This window comes from Hypanus sabinus, unplaced genomic scaffold (assembly GCF_030144855.1).
Source record: "Hypanus sabinus isolate sHypSab1 unplaced genomic scaffold, sHypSab1.hap1 scaffold_1515, whole genome shotgun sequence".
NCBI lineage: Eukaryota > Metazoa > Chordata > Chondrichthyes > Myliobatiformes > Dasyatidae > Hypanus > Hypanus sabinus.
In genome coordinates, this window is record NW_026779591.1 from 22,435 (window position 1) to 41,141 (window position 18,707).

Genomic DNA, 18,707 nt, shown 5'->3' on the forward strand with positions numbered 1-18,707 from the left:
GTTCCCAATTAGGATCCCCACGCCCATTCTCAGATTCTTCCTTCCGATATCCGAATTTTACCAAACCGAAAGAGACTCCATTGGGCCAATCTACCTGATCCAACACGTAAATCACTAGAAAAGGTAGCTGGGTACCTGTTGTCCCCTGTTTTCAACCAAACCTTATAGGCGGACGAACCCGATGGAGTTAACGTGTCCCACAATAATTGTTCTGTGTTCTTATATTTTGCAATCTTCCCCTCCGTGTCCTTATTCACTGGGGTCTCCGTGTTCGGATCAGCAGGGTGCCGTTCACCGGGGCGTCCTTTGTTCTTTTCTAGTTCGCTTGACCAAGACTTACTGGCCTCGTTTCCCATTTTAACATGTATTTCTATCATCGTTTATTCCAGTTATTAGTATTCTACGTTCTATTTCCTATGCTAACTGTGCTTCGTAATCAGCTGATTAAGATATACAGATACCAGGTTCCCCTTAAATTTAACAGAAATATATCGTCAATTAGGTCTGATCTCCTCTCCCAGTTTCATTCTTGTTCTTACCAGAGCTCAGGAACTGGGCACCGGCCGGTCAGGGGCGGCCTTACTCCCGCCTCGCCCTGGTCCTGATCTTGATTCCCGTCTCTCAGGGAAGTCTTACAGGCAGGGATGAGATTCCTGTCCGAGGGGCCAATTACTCTGTCGGGGTTCAGCTGGATCCCGTACACAGGGATCCAATCCTCGCCGCCAGATTGTCAGGGATTTTCCTTTCCACACAAGACTGGGACCTGGGTTCTCGTTAGGAGACTCTTTATTTACGTGACATGGAGAGCAGTCCCTCCGGAGAGAAACGCCCTCGCTTACAATCCTTATGGTTGATTCTAACGGGTGTGGTTTGTAAACATTTAATTATTTGGTATTGTTCTGAACAAGCTGAGGGAAAAAAAAACACTATAGTCACGTGGCCTCGTGGTGTACCGCTGAAGGCCAGTGGGCAGTGTATTTTGTCGACGTTAGAGGGCGCCATCAGGGTTTTATACTGATCCAGACATTACGCAACACAAACACGGAAGCTATACTCCCGCAAACGAATTCACCCAGCCCAGCTGACCAAATTTCTCCACGCAAGCGATAGAACCTTCCTCAGGACCCTGGTGCAACCAAAAATCCTATATCACACACAACAGACAAACCAATATATTGTACTATAATCCGGTTAATGGAATACAAAGTGCGTGCAGTAAAGCCCAGCACTGGGAAACAGTAAACATTTAGTAACCAGCTCGCTGTCAAGTGACGAGACCTCAGTGGTGGTGGGATATTCATTAGTCTCTCAACCCGAGGGAAGAAGTTATTACCCGGCATTCCTAGTGCTAATATGCATGCACCTTCATCCTGACCGCCGTGTGTCAAAGAGATCATGGGTTGGCTGGTAGGGATTGTCAACAATGCTTTGGCCCCTTCGTCTGCAACGCTCTCGGAAAGTGTCACAAACAGGGCCGAGTGAGACACCGATCAACCTCTCGGATGTTTTTACTCTCCCCTGTATTGTCTTGTGGTTCGATGCCTTGCAGCTTCCGTACCATACAAAGATGGCGCCGGACATGACGCTCTCCATGGTGCTCCAGTATACGCTGCTGTGGCCTCTTGACTTGTGTGGAGGTGTTGTGGGTCCAGGTTAGATCGTTTGTTATGTGCACACCAAAGAACATCATCCTCTCCACCCTCTCCAGAGCAGAACCATTGATGATCAATGGAAAGTGGTCGATCTCTGCCTTCTTGGTCCCCCAACATCGCTTCGCTTTCTCGTCTCCACGCTGACACTCGTGCAGTTGTTCTCGCACCATTTGACAAACCTCTCAACCTCCTCTCCGTGTGCTGATTCACCATTGTTGCTGATGATACCGACCACTGCAATATCATCACAGAACCTGATGATGTTGATTGAGCTGAGTCTGGCAGTGTTGACATCAGACAGCAGTTTGGATAGCGGCGGACTGAGTACAGAGTCCGGATAACCGAGGATGAGAGGCGAACGGATAGAGGCGTACAAGATATTGACAGTTATTGAGGAATGCTGTAGAAGAATGACCTAGGAATAATGGTGCAGTTCCCTGAAGGTAGAATCTCATGTGGATAGGTTGATGAAGAAAGCTTTTGGTATTCTGGCCTTTAGAAATCAGAGCATTGAGTATAGGAGTTGGGATGTAATGTTAAAATTGTACAAGGCATTGGTCAGGCTTAATTTGGAGAACTGTTTACAGTTCTGGTCACCGAATTATAGAAAATATGTCAACAAAATAAAGAGAGTACAGAGAAGATTTACCAGAATGTTACCTGGGTTTCAGCACCTAAGTTACAGGGAAAGGCTGAACATGTTAGGTCTTTATTCTTTGGAGCGTAGAAGATTGAGGGGGAACTTGATAGAGGTATTTAAAATTATGAGGGGTTAGACAGATTTGACGTGGATAGGCTTTTTCCATTGAGTGTAGAGGAGATTCAAACAAGAGGACGAGTTGAGAATTCGGGGGCAAAAGTTTAGGAGTAACACGAGGGGGAACTTCTTTACTCAGAGAGTGGTAGCTGTGTGGAACGAGCTTCCAGTAGAAGTGGTAAAGGCAGGTTGCATATTGTCATTTAAAATTGGATAGGTATATGGACAGGAGAGGAATAGAGGGTTATGGGCTAAGTGCCTGTTGGTGGGACTAGGTGAGAGTAAGCGTTTGGCACGGACTAGGAGGCCGAGATGGCCTGTTTCCGTGCTGTAATTGTTATATGGCTATTGTTCGTGTGGATAGTCAAAGGCTTTTTCTCCCAGGGCTAAAATGGCTAGCACAAGAGAGCATATTTTTAGGTGTTTGGAAGTAGGTACAGAGGAGATGTCAGCGGTATGTGTTTTTTTTTACACAGAGAGCGGTGAGTGAGTGGAATGGGCTGCCGACCGCGGTGGTGGAATCTTTTAACTCCGGGATGGCGCCACGGAGCTTAGAAATGTAGATGGCTGTGGGTAAAACCGAGGTAATTCTAATGTAGTGTCATGTTCGGCACAGCACTGTGGGCCGAAGGGCCTGCATTTTATTTAGGTTTTCTATGCTTTTATGTTTCTACAACCCAGAGGAGCAGCGGCGGGGCGGGATTAAGCTAGTGCGGGTCCTGTAGCATATGCTACAAAGGTGCCCTAAATTTAAAAACATGCACATACGTATTAAAACATAAATTATTTACTTGCACAGTAAAGTAATTGAATTTTTTTCATTTGCTATACAGCCAGATAATACGACAAATGTCCCGCAATTCAGTAATAGTATTACTTACATGCAGGTATCAATTTCAAATGTCAAAAGTAACAAAACTACAATTTAAAAGTTAGATTTTCTAGATTTGGCATGAGCAAGTTTGTCGATCTTACTGGAAATGTCTATTTCACGCAGAAGTTCATGTTCAATACTCATTGGTGTGAGATTGTTCAATCTGTTTTGACCCATGGTGCTCCTTAGTTCATTTTTAATGCTTTTCTGTTTTGAAAATGAGCATTCTCCACCGCAGTTGGTAACCATGAGTGACAAATAGATGCGCAACTAGACCCCGTCCGGTATTGCAGCCTTCAACCGAAGTGCAGCTCCCAATCTCCGGCCTCTCCGCAGACCGCTTCGAACGCACATCGTCCCGCCCACTGACACCACTCAGCCAATGAGAGCATGATTCTCCCAGCAGTACTCGCTGATTGGCTGAGAGTGTGTTTGAGAACGGGTTGCTACCGGGAGCTGGCACTGTCAGTCTCAGTTTGCTCTCAGAATCAAAGGAAGTTCCCCAAAACAAAGTGCACGACTTTAATATCAGAATGAAACTGCGTTCACAGTTTGTCGGAAATGCAGGAACTCAATCCACAGTACTTTGTCAAAAACAGATGGCTGAAGTCATTTACTTAAGTGTAAATGAATCGTCGACCCAAAACTCACTCTGACAGTGGTGAGAATACGGTGAGATGCCGATTTCACCAGGCTGCAGCTTGCAAGCATTTAGTGAGGGCGGGTCGCATCTGCTACTTCTGCTACTAGGTTAATCCGTCCCTGGGGAGTGGTGGGGTGGAGGGGTGACTTCTGTTACCCGGGAAGTATGGTCCCTTTGCCCCTGCCCGGGTAAATTGTCCGGCTCTGCGGGTTTGCGTGGGTTTCCCCTGGGTAGCGTCCTCCTCACCTCGGCTCCGGCCAGACTGAGTGTCTGTTCCTCTGGAAGGGAGGAGGCCTCACCTCAGCGGCACGACATTGAATTGGTTAAATTGTGCACAGGAAGCATTCAGCCTGTGAGGAATGGAGGCCACTTGCAATCCGTTCTGGTGTGTGTCCTCGCCACAGGCTCCTCGTGTCCCTGGGGTCATAAAGGTGTCTGTGCATTTCCTGTGCGGACTTGCGCATCTCCCCCCCCCCCCCTCCCGTTGCACGCAATCCGCTCCCTTGTTTTCTGCAGGTTTGTTACGTGGGATCATGAATGGTTAAGGACAGACAGATTTGAGGAGAACAGAACTAGCAGGAACAGAGAAACAAAACATGCCGACAATTTAACTGAGTAGAGGAGACAGGAACAAACAGAGTAGTTGTTGGAAATATCGAAGGGTTGCAGGAGTTTGAAAATCACGGACGGACCGATGATTCTAAAAATAGACACTGGTCGGATTTAATCATTGCTTGACGGGGATTCCAGTCTCAGTGATACACTCCCACCGGCTCTCCACTCCGAAACAACCCCACACAAACAGCAACAACACCTCAGGCTGCTGTTCCCGATGGGACTCGGCGTTTCACACCATCATCCGCTCAGTACGAATCAACAAGATTCAGACGGGCTCCGCTCCTCTCTCTGCAAACGGATCCGCAGTTCCCTCGGCGGGAGTTCACAGTCAATACAGATCAGTAAAAACTACTTCTTGCTCGCTGAGAGTTAACACAGGCACACCTGAAGGATGTGTGCTCAGTCGACTGCGGTACAATCTGTCATGTTTGTATTGTTACGTACTTGTGGTACATGACAGTGGTACCTTTGTCACGTGACTGGGGTTGAAGCTATACTGGACTTGAGGTAATGGTCTTGTGATGGTGGATTGACGTCATTTTCCCGCCAGCAGAGATCAAGTGACAGGTTTTTTTTCAGGTTATAAAAGGAAGACCCCACCCTGTGAGGACGGGCAGTTCGTGGCTGGATTTGCCAAGTTGACTTCATGCTACTGCGTGATTTACTGTGATAACGCAGTTTAGTTGAAAGATGAAGTTTTATCTAATGCCTAAAGTTTAAAAGGTCATTGCCAGCAGGTTCTTTACAATTCTGCTAGGTTGAGAATCAGTGGAGAGTGAAGATCGGAGTTCGGGAGTTAAAGATCGAGGAGAATCGATTTCTACGGTGAAACGGGTTCGGCCTTTGTTTGATCCTTATTGGGAAGGATTTCGTTGACTATTCTCGTGTTAATCCCTGGGAATAACAGAAAGGATTGAGGATAGTGTGGAAGGAAAGTTCAGTGCCTTTAAGCCGTTCCGTTTCGTAAACTCTTCGTGGGAAAGGTTCGACGCCGGGGATCGAAGCAAAGCGACGTGAAAGAGAATTTAAATCGTCTTATAAAGTCTCTCCTTTTAAATGGACTGTGAGCATTTCGAACTTTTGGCAATACCACTTTAAAGAACTGTTTTTGCAATATCGCTTTAAGAACCGTTTGAGCTGCCGCACAGCAGTTGATTTCCGGTTACGTTGGTGTTTGTTTACTTTTGGGGGGTTTGTTTTCTGTGTTTAATAAACGTGTTGTTTGTTATAAAAACCCTTGCCGAACTCATACATTTATTGTTGCCTGAATACGTAACAGTATATCTAAACTTACCTACAAGATCTGTGATGTATTCGCATGCTGTATTCTTAAGAAAGTTTTGTTGTTAGAATCTCAGCTGACCGAGAAAATTGCAAAATCTTGCGAAATTTCACGGACGTACATGTATGTGTAAGTCACGAGAGTCCTTTCCCCGCTCCCATTTTACCGCAGATCTGCCTTGTTTCCGAGGCTCCGCCCCCAGCTCTGATGATATAGATTACAGTCCAGACTTCCCTTCAGTTCTGTGTTGAAGCGGGTCGGCGGCGGCGGCGGGTCGTTTGTAGGATCCGGATTAGGAGACGACCATCACCCCCAGAGTCGGGAATCCGGGGGAGGGTTCACTGTCCGGGCGTGAAAACAAGTTCTCATCGGTGAGTACTGAGGCTGGTCCCCAGTGTGGACGTCTGATGTAAGGTAATGCACCCAGTTAACTTCCCCGATCTGGCGGCCTCTCTGCGCTTGCTGGACAGAACCTGCCGGGGTCGGTCTGACTTGTGGGACCTTCACAACATACCGACTGAGATGAGCCGCCGCTCAGCCCCTCTTGCCCTGGTCCTGGGAGCGAGATGGGGTGGTGATACCGAGACCGCACTCATCCACTGAGGTTTATCCCGGGAACATTACCTTCGTCACCCGGTCCCGTATCGGGTCCAAACTTCACCTGGATCGATAGCCGGTGTCTACAATTGTTTTACATCATTCCAGGGCGCGGGAAGCGGCCCTTCCACCTGTTGTGTTCTTGCAGACAGAGAAGGTTAACCCGAGTAATCGCACTTTCGGGACACTGCTCCATCTGTCTGAGTAGATCCATCTTTCACCCGTTCAGACAAGGCAGTGAGATCCAGATCTCTCACGGCCTCTCGTTCTGGGTGGCCATCGTTGTATTTATTTTTGTTGAATCCATGCCACTGTTCCGACTTGCCGAAGCGCAGTCAGTGTTTTCTGTTTTATAACCCCATTAAATGCAAGAAATAAGCTTTTTCCAGTTATCTGGGCTTGTCAGAAGTGTACAGTGTACATCGAGTTAGACTGTGGGATCAAGAGTCCAACTTATCACCGGGGAACATTCAATGTGCTTACAACAGCAGCCTGAATGGTTTCCTGGAGTCTGGTGCTATGTGTTTTCAATGTTATTTTAACATCTTCCATCCGGCTGAGAAGAGAGAATAGCGAGGGTTATGAGGATCTTTGATACTGCCTGCTTTACGGATGCAATGGGAAGTGCAGTCACAGTCCAGGGAGGGGAGTCTGGTTCCCGTTATGTCCTCAGCGGTGCCCACAGTTTCCTGCAGTTCCTTGCAGTCAAGGGTAGATGGTAGCCTTATGAAGGCGTTATGTGCCGGGATGGGACACTTTATATGGCGTTTTGATAAGGTCTGGGGAGGGGCAATGTGCCTAAGCCAAAGTTATTGTTGTTTGATCTAGGCTTGTCATTTTAGTATCTTTTTCTAACGTTTTATTCAGTGCCCGTGTATCGCTGAATAACCACCAGTGACTGTCCTTGATCCCTCACTCACATGGCTCCATCTCCTCATTCACTCACATCTTGTGCAACCTCTCTCCAGCCCGTGTGTACCCACCTCAATGATGTACAGTATATCAGTAAAGTTACCTGTAACATTTGACTCATTGTGAAGTGTTATCTTGCACATTCTATCTCACTGAGTTTTCCAGGAATCGGTGTTGTTAGCTAGAACGACAAGACGTTTAATTGAATGCTGCACCACCTAGTAGGGTAAGAGCTACAAGCTACAAACCCGGGTTATGACAGGAGAAATTCTAGCATGGATAACGCAGTAGTTGATATGTAAGAGACAAGGAGTGTGAATAAAGCGAGGCTTTACTGTTTGAAAGATTCCAGGGGAAATTACACGGGGGTGAAAGTGGATTGGATATTGTAGGGAATAGCACGAATGGGTTGAAAGACCTGTTTCTGCGCTGTTAGAGAATGAATCTAAATTGAGCGTCTCACTGGCGTCGCAAATGCTCAGAGGAAACACGTTGTCAGGCCCTGGAGATTTAAACGTTCAATTTCACTTCAAGAGAGCAAGCGCCTGTTCTGTAAACAGTATATGTTTATGTACATGACTTGACGAACGTTTCCTCATTTCTATCGACTCTTTCTCTGTCTCTTAAGTACATGGCAGAATGGACCGTCGAAGCTGTTTTCATCAGTAGTGGTCCAGGAACTAGGAAGAAAACCTCACAATCTATTTAGTTCTATCTAGCAACCTTATCCTCCATCATTCTATCCAGTAGCAGGGGTCGAACTTGATTGTATTGTCAAATGCAGGTTTACGTAATTCAAATGTACAGAAATTTGATAAACTTTTTCATCGCTTAACTAAGCAAAGACGGAAACGTCAGGAATATCAACACAATATAATGTGTTTTGTAAATAACAAATTATCGGCATTTGAAGCAGATTGATCGTATTCAACAAAGTCTTTTAATTTGAAACAGCTTCTCTTTAGATGTGTAGAGCTGGAACTAGCAGCAGATTGACTGGATGCACCTCGGAAGGGTCGAAACAGCAACTGGTATTTTCACCAAATTGGCTAAGTGTTCAGTATTCATTGTGGTCATAAGGAAATTCAGAGCATATGTGGTTTAGAACGTCACTTCATTTTTCGTTTAATACTGGTGGGGCTTTTCCTCAGTCACCAGGGAAACAGCCCACCAGAACTACAAAGAGAGTTGGAGCTTTTTAACACTCTGTTGTCACAGCCCTTTAGTGGAGATTCAGTGGCCTCAGGATCCAGTGTGGATTAGAGGATGCTTTGAGCATTTACTGTATGGAATATATGATGACTAATCAACGTTGGGATTGTATTTATGCAAATCTTTCTAGAACGTCACAATCATTTTGCAATCAGTTAATATCTGTACATCAAAAGGAAAGAAAAAAACCCTTATACTCTGTTTCCAGGGCTATATTTACCATTTAGTATTATAATATTTTGTTCCTGCTCCACTACGGGAAACGTGGCGGCTAACTGATTTGGTGTAGATCCCACTCAACAATAAAATGATCAACAATATGCCGAATTTATCTGTGGAGACAAGGTATAATGTATCCGGGGCCATTTTGTGAACCATGGCGCAGAGGTCAACCCGATCCCCGTCCAGACAACGGTTCCTCAGGTTACAATTCTGTCATGTAGAATGTGTAGGTGGAGGAGTGTTATTTTTTCGAACTGTGTATAGCTGAGACGCTGCAGCACATTAGCGGCAGAAAGGAGTCCTGGGGGTGTTGGACCATCTTGTTGCTCCTACAGACGGCACTGGGCATTCCTCCCTCCGCGATAAAGCAGACGTCTCGGACAGATAAGCACGGGTTGCGGGAATTCTGATTACACTCTGCTGTGTGAGGCAAGGGAAAAAATGTGCGAACCTCTGGTATATCACAAAGGTTTTGACACGTATAAAAGACCCCTCGTACACGCTGCTCAGGCGTATGAGGTAATGCGTTAGTGTTAATGCTCTGTGCTCACATGTTTGGTTCTGGAGTCCCTTTGGAAACAAAGAAGGGAATAAGTTGCCCTTCCTTCCCTCACAGTGAGTGGCTGTGAGTTAGTGGGCTGTTCCGTGTTTGCAGCAGTAAACATGGACCGGGGGTTAGTGTTCAATCAGTGTTTGGAAAGTCCCTCTCACTGTTCCCTTCGGTCAGATAGTGGAAACCAAACAGAAACTGCAGAAGGAGAAGGTAAAGACAGACGTCTCGGTATTACAGAAGTACCAGCATTACAGTGGTATATAGGGAATTACAGAGGTATGAGAAGGGAAATTGGCCAGAATTGATTGGAAATGATGGGAAATTACAGAGCAGCAATTTGTGGGAAGCTGGAGGGTTGGCAAGGTTGCAAACACAAACAGAAGACAAGAAAAGTTATTAAAAATGTAAAGTTTGAATACCAAAGTAATCGAGCCAATAATACTAAAGAGGTTCCTAAACGTTTCTTCAGATGCATAAAGTGTAAAAGAGAGACACGACTGGATATCGGAACGCTGCAAACTGGGGATATAGTAAATGGGACAAGGAATGGGGGCCGAACTGAATAAGTATTTTGCACCCGTCTTCATGGAGGAAGACAGTGGTAGTATATTGGTAGTTCCAGCTGTCAGGGGGCATCAGGTGTGTGAAGTTACCATAACTGGAGAGAGATTTCTTGGGAAACTGAAAGGTCTGAACTTAGATATGTCACCTGGACTAGATGGCGTGTCCCCAGAATTCTAAAAGCGGTCGCTGAAGAGATCGTGAGACGTTAATAACCTCCTTTCAAGAATTACTAGCTTCTCTAATGGTTCCAGAAGACTGGAAAATTGCAAATATCACTTCACTCTTGGAGAAAGGAATGGTGCCAGTTTGTCTGATCTCAGTATTTGAAAAGATATCGGAGTCTGTTATTAAGGGTACTTGGAGACCAGACATAAAATAGGCCGTAGTCGGCATGATTCCCTCAAGGGAAAATCTTGCCTGACAAATCTGATGGAGTTCTTTGCAGAAATAACAACCATAATATAGAAAGGAGAATAGGTTGATGCTGTGTATTTGGCTTTTCAGAAGATCTTTGTTATGTTGTCAGACATAAAGCTGTTTAACGAGCTACGAGATCACAGTATTGCGAGAAAAAAATCTGACATGGATAAAACAGTGGTTAATTGGGAGGGAGCTAAGCGTAGGAACAGCATGAACCTTTTCTGAATGGCTTCCAGTGACTAGTGGTGTTCCTCAGGAGTGTGTGTTGGGACTGATTATATCTACGTCATATGTTAAAGATTTGGGCGATGGAATTGATGTCTTTGTTGTAAAGATTGCAGACCGTATGAAAATAGGCGGAGGGGCCTTTGTTTTGATGAATTAGAAAAGGTACAGAAGTACATAGACAGATTAGGACACTCGGCAAAGAAGTAGAATACAATATACGAGAAGTATATGGTCATTCATCTTGGTAGACGAAATGAAAGGGATAGCTATTTTCTACATACAAAAATAAACTGAGATGCAAAGGTACTTGGGGGTCTTTGTGCCGCACTTGGAGTATTGTGAGCATGTTTGGGCCTCTTATCTTCGAAATGAATGTGCTGAAAATATATAAGATTCAAAGGTTATTCACAAAAATGATTCCACGATTGAATGTCTTGTCATATGAAGCACGTTTGATAGTTCTGAGCCAGTATTCACCGGAATTCAGAAGAATGAAGGGTGACCTTTTTAAAACCCGTCGAGTGGTGAAAAGCCTTGATAGACTTGCTGTGGAGATGATAACCATATATAACCATATAACAACTACAGCACGGAAGCAGGCCAACTCGGCCTTTCTAGTCCGTGCCGACTCTTACTCTCACCTAGTCCCACTGGCCCGCACTGAGCCCATAACCCTCCATTCCTTTCCTGTCCATATACTTAGCTAGATTTACTTCAAATGACTATACCGATCGTGCCTCTACCACTTCTACTGGAAACTAATTCCACACAGCTACCACTCTCTGAGTAAAGAAATTCCCCCTCGTGTTATCCTTAAACGTTTGCCCCTAACTCTCAAATCATGTTCGCTTGTTTGAATCTCCCCTACTCTCAATCGAAAAAGCCTATCCGGGTCAACTGAATCTATCCCCCTCATTATTATAAATACCTCTATCAAGTCCTCCCTCAATCTTCTACGATCCAAAGAAAAAAGAACTAACTTGTTCAAACTTTCCCTGTAACTTCGGTGCTGAAACCCAGGTAACATTCCAGTAAATCTTTTCTGTACTCCCTCTATTCTGTGTTTCCTCTGGTGGGATAATCTACAAGCAGGTGACAGTACCCCAGAAAAGAGAGGCGCCCTATTAGAACGGAGTGTGCTGGAATTTATTTTACCATGGTATGTTGAATCCGTGGAAGTTTTATTTTGCCACAGACAGCTGTGGTGGCCAAATCTTTGTGTATATTTAAGACAGAGGTTGATTGATGCCTGGTTGGTCAGAGCATGAAAGGGTATGGTGAAAAGGCAGGAGATTGGGAATGAGAAGAAACTTGGATCAGTCATGATGAAACTGTACAGTGGACACGATGGGCCAAATGGCCTAATTCGGCTCCTATATCGTATGGTCGAATGGAGATAGAACATATCAGAGAACGTAGAATAGTACATCACAGGAACACATTCTTTTTGAATTAGACTCGGAATCAGTTTCCTGAAACTTCTTCTAAATCACTCAATTTTTAACACATCCTTTCTCATGTTAGGGGCCGAAACCTGCTAAGGATACTCCAAGCGTTGCATCATCAGGAATTTATAAACTCTCAACTGTACATGACTTCTTTTATATTACAGTTCTCTTGAAACGAATGCAGAGATCGCATTTGCCCTCTTTACTACAAATAAACCTATATATTAACTTGTAAGGAACTTGCACAAGCACTGCCAAGACTCTTTGTGCCTGTTGACATTTTTTTTTAATTTTGAGCCCAGCTTGTCCATTATCTCCACACAATTAAAATTGGAAATCTGTTTGTTATTCGCATGTACCGATGTGCAATGAAAATCTTGTTTTGCATACCATCATACAGATCAAAAGAACACAACAGTAAATTAAGGTGATATAAGGTAAAACAATAACAGTGTGTAACAAAGTATTATTGTTTCAGAGAAACTGAAGAGCAAGTAGGCATATGGTGCAAGATCATAGCAAGTTACATTGTGAGGTTAAAATGCATCTTATCTAGTTGGGGACCATTCAATTTGCTTATAACAGCAGAATGGATGGCGTCCTTGAATCTGGTGGTTTGTGTTTTTCAGTGTTTATTCTTCACCCCAGATGGAAAGCGAGAATATCCAGGATTGTAAGGCTATGCTGCCTGCTTTGCTGATACAACTGAAAGTTCAGACACAGTCACCGGCAGGTAGTCTGGTTTTCCTGATGCCCTCAGCCGTCCACAGGTCTCGGCAGCTCCTTGAAGTCACGAGTAAAGCAGGAGCCGTCCGAACACTTAAGGTATCCTGTTGGGGATACTGTCTACGGCAGGTTGATGAAATTTGCTGAGGGTCAAAGGTCACATGACAAAGTCCCTATTGTTTGTTCCATCTCTCTCATTTGAGAATATTTGTATGTAATAAAAGGTATTATAAATTTAGTATCTGTTGTATTGCTGGAGGACCATCTGTGAGTGTCCTTGATCCCTTCTATCACCTTGGCAATTCAGCTTATTTTGTTCAGGCTCTATCCTTTTTTTTTTTGTCATGTCAATGACATATATCAAACATCCCGTTCAACCTCAGTCCAGCCTGCATCGCACCAGCTCAATAATATATATCGGGCATTTTGCTCAACCGCTGTCCAGCCTGTATCCCGCCACCTGAACGATATATACCTACCATCGTGTTGAACCTCAGTCCAGCCTATATCCCGCCACCTCAATGATATGTATCATTTGCACCTCTTGTCGCAATGAGTCATTCAGGACTCAGATGTTGTAGCAAGAACTACCAGCGATTTAATGGAAATCAGCCATTACAATATTAGTTTCACAGTTACAAATTTATTGCAGTATTAATCATTGTCATAATGAAACTCACAGCAGATGATGTGAAATCAGGCATTTCCCCTTTCGTTTATTTTCGGTTCCTTATCGTTTGAGTGTGCCTTTCATTTGTAGCTTGTTAATACAGCTAACTGTGGGACCATTTTCAAAGACTGTGAATCTGTATAGCAATGTCAGTTTATTTTGTCATACACGGAAAATATTTCCCATTCACAGTGTCAGTCATACCCTGGTTTATCTTGCTAAATTCCAACAATTCGCTGTTGTCGTTATTAAATTCCCTCTACTATTTTGTAACCTGACTTCCCAGCTGGTCCAGAGCACAATGCACCTTTGGCAGCCTTGCTCACTGCCTGCTACATCCTATCTCGGTATAATCCACATATTTGCTGCTCCAGTTTGCCACATTTTCAACTGTCATCTAAATCATTAATATCAATGCCAAACTTCCAGTCGATTTCCCTGCAGTACCTCGCGAAACTCATGCCTCCATTTGGACAGTCAACGATCTGCAAGCAGTCTCTGTTTTCTCCACTTGCTTCATCCTGAGTTCCAATGATCTTTCCCTTTCGGACTAGCCTCCCATGCAGAACTTTGTCAATCGCCCTGTAAATGTCAATGTAGGCAATGACACCCACTTTCCCATCATCAATCTTATTATAAGTTCCTCAAAATCTCAATAACTTGATTAGATATGACCTGCCAGTTTGTCTAATCCTCGGCCAGTCGTCCGAAATCCTATACATTCCGTTTCTTAAATACCTTACAACGACAAACACAAGACGGATGGCAGGCTCACGTCCCTATAATATCCGTTCTAATATTTCGAGCCTTTCTAACATATATAAGCAAAACTAGCTGTCCTCACATTCTTGGTCATTTTGAATGTCAGTGCAAGCGCTCGAACAGTTTCAGCACTAGCGCCTCAGAGGCTAAGAGCGAACACGTTGTCCGGCCTTTGTGATTTATCCATTTAAATTTACCTCTAGACAGCAAGCTGCTGTTCTGCAATCTGTACACCTTCTAGGACTTGACTAACCTTTCTTCATTTCAATAATCAGTGTATCTGTCTCCCATGTAAATAGATGTAAAGGAAAGTCATTGTCGATCTCCCCCATCCCATTCGGCTCCATACCTAGATGTTCAGGAGTTCTTTTGTGACAGTGAATGGGGCAGTAAGGAACCATCGGGTATGATAAATAAATTTTCTTGCTAGCAAAAGGTCTGTTAGTCCTGGAAATGTGCTCATTGTAGTTTTTGTTTACTAAGTTCTCAAGAAGGTTTTCTGGAACGAAAAGCTTTATGCATGAGGAACATTTGCTGGATCTGGGCCTGTTCTCTAAGGAGGTGAGTTGGCGCTATAGGAAAACCTTGTATGCCTGGATACGCGGACGGGAAGAAGATGTTTTCATCATCAGGGGAGTCCAGGATCTGAGGGCACAGCCTCACAGTCCATTCAGTTGTAAATAGGACCCTTCTCCTCCATCCAACAATCTGTTTGGAATTTCGCCTGTATTGTCAACAAAAGTTTTCCGCTTCTCGAAAGTACATTAATTTGATAGAATTATTGACATTTAATTCAGGAAAGAAAGAAAATTCATGGATATCATTGTATTTTATAATATTGTATTGCAATGTATTGTATAATAACCCATTACCGATAATTAGGGCAGACAGGGCGTATCCTGCAATTAAAATTTTGATTTTCAGCCAGCTCTACACTTGCTGAAAGTTCCGTAGAACTGAAGCAATCAGCGGATTTACTGAATGCACCTCGAGACATGGTTGAAACCACAACTGGAATTTTAGCTGCCCCATTACCAAAGAGTTGAGTTCCCAGTGTTCATTGTGTTCATAATGAAACTCAGATGATTTGAGGTTTGGTCTGCTGTTTACTTTTCTGGTTCGTTCTGGTGATCCACTTCATCAGTCGCAGGTGTAACAGGTTCAAGGGGTGTTGAAGATTTTCATCTCTCTCTGGTCACTGCCCCTCAGTAAATGCCTTGATCATTTACTGTATGGAATATATGATGCCTGTGTTGGAATGAATAGAAAACTAATGAATGTTGGGATTGAATCTCTGCAACTCTGCTCAGGATGTCACAGACAACTTGCACTCAGTGAATAGTTGTGCATCAGAAGAAATGAAAGATCTCAACTGAGTTCCAAGTTTACTATTTTACATTAAAGACATTTTCCTCCTGTTACACTACCGGAAATATGCCGGCTAATTTACCTGGGAAGAATCCCACTCCACAATAAAATAATGAACAAATGTGCTCAATATAACTGTGTAAACAAGTTGAAATGTATCTGTACACACTTTGTTCCCGTACCCGGGATTCAAGCCCGATTCCTGTCCAGAAAAGTGTCATCAGTTTTCAGTTTCGTCACGGGTTAATGGAGGAGTCTTGGGCTTGAACTGGAAATAGTTGAGACATTATAGCATATTACCGTCAGCACAGAGTCCTGGGAGTTTAGGACCATGGGTTATAATGCTGGTATAGGGACTCCAGGAATATGGAACTTGCAGAGTTTGTCTTTCGGATAGATTGCGCTTCTACAGGTGGATCTGGATGGAACTCCTCCCGCAATGAGGGAGAGGTTTCGGGCAGATAAACAGTGCTTGTGGGGAATCTCTGATTGCCGAATGGTTAGATCTGTTCCTCTTCCCACAGCTGTTCCTTACCTGCTGAGCTTTTTTAGTAATTTCTGTTTCAATTTATTACTTTCACTCTGGAAACATTTAAATCTCTTGGAGATAGGTCTGTGGATAGGCCGTCATTTTGTGATAGTTAGAAGAGCAGAAATGAAACCTCAGCTTTTATCAGTAAATTATGCAGGTACCAATTTACCTGTCATTCCTGGAAATATGTTCTGTACAGCTTTTGCTAACGAGGTTCACAATAATAATGTCAGGACTTGGGCTTCATGGACGAAGAGCATTTCATTGCTGTTAACATGTGCTCAGTAGAGTTGGGAAGGATGGTGCTGGGGGGGGGTGGTGGAGGTTTGTGAAATGAAATGGATATTAATAGATTTGTTCACTGGGATTATAATATTTGTCTTCCACATTTAAATTTCTATCAGTTTCGTCTTTAGGAACATAGAACAGAAATATTTTGTTCGTCCTTTGTATTGTTAAGGTGCTTTATTATCTCTCTGATTAAAGTGAGACCTGTGGTGAGAGCTTTATTGGAAGAAAACCCCAAAACCACGAATGTAGACGAGGGAACAACAAGAAGTTAAACAGCTGGAGGACTGAGAACATAAATTGGAGAAAACCCTTCTGACTCGGAGATTCCATTGATTCAGTCAGGAGAAAACTTGTTGAGTCTCATTCACTCAAACACTGGTGCTTTAGACATTACATACCTGTACAAAGGAAGGTAGGCACTAATTGGAGTGAGACAGAATGTGCATAAAAGTAACAGTTATGCACCTGTGAGATCCAGTTGCAATCACTCCATTACTGGTATTGTGCTGTTAACCGCCCAGCTCTGTAAAGTCGCTCACATTCCCACACAACGTTTGTTCACTTTAATATCTTTTATCTTCCGAAGTAACTTTTGGTCAGTTTAGATATTTCCTTGCTTGGCCGTGTCACGTCATAATAATCTCATTATTATTGGATTGGGGAGCATGCCTTGTGAGAAGGTTGAGTAAACTCGGCCTTTTCTCCTTGGAGCGACGGAGGATGAGAAACGACCTGATAGAGGTGTACAAGATGCAGAGAAGCATTGATCGTGTGGATAGTCATTGGATTTTTCCCAAGGTTGAAATGGTTGCCACAAGAGGACACAGGTTCAAAGTGCTGGAAAGTAGGTACAAAGGAGATGTCAAGGGTAAGTGTTTTATTCAGAGAGTGGTGAGTGCGTGGAATGGGCTGCCAGCAACGGTGGTGGAGGCGGATGCAATAGGATCTTTTAAGAGGCTCTTGGATACTACATGCAGCTTAGACAAATGGAGGGCTGTGGGTAACACTAGTAATTTCTAAGATAGGGACATGTTTGGCACAAAAACGAAGGGCCTGTATTATGCTGTAGGTTTTCTATGTTTCTATGACGGATCCATCTTTCATCCCCTCCACTGTCTCGTGTCTACAACAACAGAACCCCCGACTATTGAGCTGCCAGTCCAACCACTCCTGCAACAATGGCAGGAGGATCATAATTCCGGGTGTTAATCCATGCCCTGAGCTCATCCGCTTGTTGTACGATACTTCTTGCGTTGAAATATACGCAACTCTGGAAATGAGTCGCACGATGCTCAACTTTCTGTTGTTTCTGACTTTGCTTGAGTTGTTCACAACATCTTCCTCCACAACGTCTTCCCGAACTGCTCTGACACTCTGGTTCCCATCTCCCTGCAAGTCTGGTTTAAACCGCACTGTTGAAGATGAAAATATGACTTCCACTCCAGTTAATGTGTAACCAATCTCTTCTGCTCGGGTTCCAACGTCCCTGTAAGAAAACACAAAGATCCAAAATTTTATGCCCTCCCTCCTTCGCCAAACCATAAGTCACAAGCTTTCTTCCGGCCTGAATACCACGTTGCACTGATAGCAATCCTGAGATTACAACGCTGGAGTTCCTCCCTTTAACTCATCACCTAACGCCCTGAACTCTCTTTGCCGAACCTTGTCACTCCTCCTACGCCATCACTGGTACCGAAATGGACCACGAGTTCTGGCTGTTTGCCCTCGCAGTTTAGAATGCTGAGACTGTATCCGGGATTTCCCGGACCCTGGCTCGCGAGAAGCAACATAACATCCCGGAATCTTGTTCTCATCTATAGATCCTAATTTCCGTTCCCATATCTAGAAAAATAGAGGGCTATGGGTAAGCCTGTTAATTTTTAAGCTTTTGGACAACTTTGCGGGTCGAAGGGCCTGTATTGTACTGCAGGTTGTCTATATTTCTATGCTCTATCTACCGAATGCCCAGTCACCATAGCGCGCATCTTTTCCACACTTCCGCTGTAACTTTTCCGTGCTCGGTCTACCACAGACAGAAAATGCAAGTTAACCTGTAGGGAGTCTTACAGACGAAGTCCCAAGGCCCTTTGCGCCTCGGTGTATTGTATTTTCTCCTCATTTAGAAAATAGGCAACATTTTCATTTCTTCTACCAAGCTGCTTACTTCTCGATACTGTATTACATTTACCCCTTCTTTGCACATTCCTAATGTCTAAGGTCTACTGTAGCTCCTCAAATTCCTCAAAACAACCTGTCCCTCCTCCTATCTTCATGTCTTCTGCAAAGAGTTAAATAAGGCCCTCAATTCCATCATCCAAATCATTGCCATTTAAATTAAAAATAAGCGGTCCCAAGAGGCACCCCTGTCGATAACCT

The 18,707-nt window shown here is 44.0% G+C and overlaps 1 protein-coding gene across 1 annotated transcript in view; it reads left to right on the top strand.

Annotated features, from left to right (window-relative positions):
• The first annotated feature begins 15,009 nt into the window (after positions 1-15,009).
• LOC132387093 (NACHT, LRR and PYD domains-containing protein 3-like) overlaps positions 15,010-18,707 on the top strand; it is a 37,692-nt gene continuing 33,994 nt past the window's right edge. The window contains exon 1 of the mRNA XM_059959444.1: positions 15,010-15,181. Within this exon, the coding sequence (XP_059815427.1) occupies positions 15,136-15,181 (46 nt within the window). The 5' untranslated portion in view covers positions 15,010-15,135. The remainder of the gene's footprint in view (positions 15,182-18,707) is intronic.